General features: G+C 39.8%; 1 protein-coding gene across 3 annotated transcripts in view; it reads right to left on the bottom strand.

Moving 5' to 3' along the window:
* Positions 1-1,811, bottom strand: part of LOC119591272 (GTPase-activating protein and VPS9 domain-containing protein 1-like) — a 17,000-nt gene that overhangs the window by 9,775 nt on the left and 5,414 nt on the right. For 2 of the 3 annotated variants that reach the window (XM_037939989.1, XM_037939991.1), the window contains exons 3-6: positions 1,614-1,787; positions 1,241-1,425; positions 828-945; positions 437-648 (exon numbers count right to left, since the gene is read on the bottom strand). In XM_037939989.1, the coding sequence (XP_037795917.1) occupies positions 437-648; positions 828-945; positions 1,241-1,425; positions 1,614-1,787 (689 nt within the window). The remainder of the gene's footprint in view (positions 1-436; positions 649-827; positions 946-1,240; positions 1,426-1,613; positions 1,788-1,811) is intronic. The other variant, XM_037939992.1, reaches the window with a different exon arrangement.

Raw genomic sequence — 1,811 nt, 5'->3', positions numbered from 1 at the left:
TTTCTGTATGTCATAAAACCTTTAAGAATATTCACATTCTACTCCTACATTCCTGAGACATGGAGGTGCTAAAAATACATCCATCAAACCAGGTTCAAGTCATGAGGCAAATTATGAAATGTGTCAATTCAACTGTATTTTGATATCAAACCAGTGCCTAGAATGTCCTTCAAAATGATGCCATGCACTTACTACAGTCTTTAAAATAGATGTGCATGGAATTGATCTAGCTTTACATATATTAGTAAAATTTAGTTTTTTTTTTTTAATCAACATGTTTATATAACACAAAAGTCATATCCTCTAACATCAAACTGATATACACAAGACATCATTTCTGAAATGCATTTCTCTTCAGTATGATGGTCTGATGTTGCTTTGTGGCATGCTAGATTAACATATTCAAAATTTATCAATAATGATTAATTCATTATACCTGTTTGCAATTTTGACAAGCTTGGCAATAGTCCAGGCTCGGTATTTAGCAAGGGCAGCCGTGTACTCGGGTGTGCCTTCTTGACCAAACCTTCTAAGCCGCTCCTCTGGGGGGAAGCGAACCGCAGCCTTGGCAGGGTCAATATCCAGAAACAGTTCATCTTCCATCAGGAGCTGCATGATTGGTTGGTGTAATGCTGCTGTTAGAAATACCTGCCAAGATCAAGAATTTCGTTATCTCTACTGCCTACAACTGGTATTCCCGGCTGGGAATACACTTTCACAGCCGAGAAATTATTTGAAATGAAAGTCAATCCTTATGAGACAAGCTGGCAAATTTTATATGACTAAGATGTCCATTTCTGAAGTCCCTGACATAACATTCCTGATACCTTGGCCTGAGGAAGCGTGTCTACATATGAACGATAGATTTGGCTGAATGCACAGGACCCGCGTCGCAGCAAACGTCGAGGAGTCTCTGAGACGGCAAGCTGTAGCTCCATCAAATGTCTGTGTGCAATTTCAGAAATGAGGCATAAAAGCTGGAATTGGAAACTTTCATCTGAAAAATAAAATCCTACCTTGAGGAAAAATTTTCCAATCAGAGATTTAACAAGCACTTAATCAAGCAATGATTCAGTTGGAAAATCAGGAATCAGCTTTTATCTCCAGACTTAACACTGCACCAGTTTATCCCAGAAAACTGATTTGCAAGGCATGAGGCATGAGAAAAAATGAAAAAGAAAAAAGAAATAGTAAATGCAGCAATCAAATAGAAATAAAATTGGCTTCAGCCTGCACTTACTTCAGTAGGTTCAGCACTAATGTTTCATCATCTGGCAGGAGGCAGTTGCCGTACACCGACGAGAACATGGTTCCCGCGGCTACCTGCATGGCCTCCTGGTTCTGGTTCTCCCCCAAAACCAAGCATTTTGCAACTAGTCGTGGATTATCACGTAAACTTGACAATAGGTCTCCATATAGGGATTCCTGCAATAAAATACTATGGTGTCAAATTCTGCTCACCTAATATAATGAAAGAGTAGTTCTCTAAACAGAGAACCTCCAAATTCTAATGTTACAATAAAAAAAAATTTCCACAGATATGTATACCAAAAGTGCTTGCTGATATGTAGCATTAGATCACTCAGAGGTGCAAGGGAAGGCAAAAAACTTACATTGAATCCCAGCACTTTGTATCCATCGATGAACTTCAGCTGATTAAGGAGGTTGGCTCTCTGGCAGCATGCCGGGGGGGAGGAATGGGGTCGCAGAACGAGATCATCGTAGTTTCTCTGTTGCTCACCACGGACCCAAGATGCCTGATACACTCGCTCTATAGTCTTCACAACCTATTAAACAAACAAGTTGACTTT

Source organism: Penaeus monodon, chromosome 28 (assembly GCF_015228065.2).
Source record: "Penaeus monodon isolate SGIC_2016 chromosome 28, NSTDA_Pmon_1, whole genome shotgun sequence".
Lineage (NCBI taxonomy): Eukaryota > Metazoa > Arthropoda > Malacostraca > Decapoda > Penaeidae > Penaeus > Penaeus monodon.
Note: the sequence above shows the minus strand (reverse complement) of the source record. Positions and strands in the feature narration are given on the sequence as shown.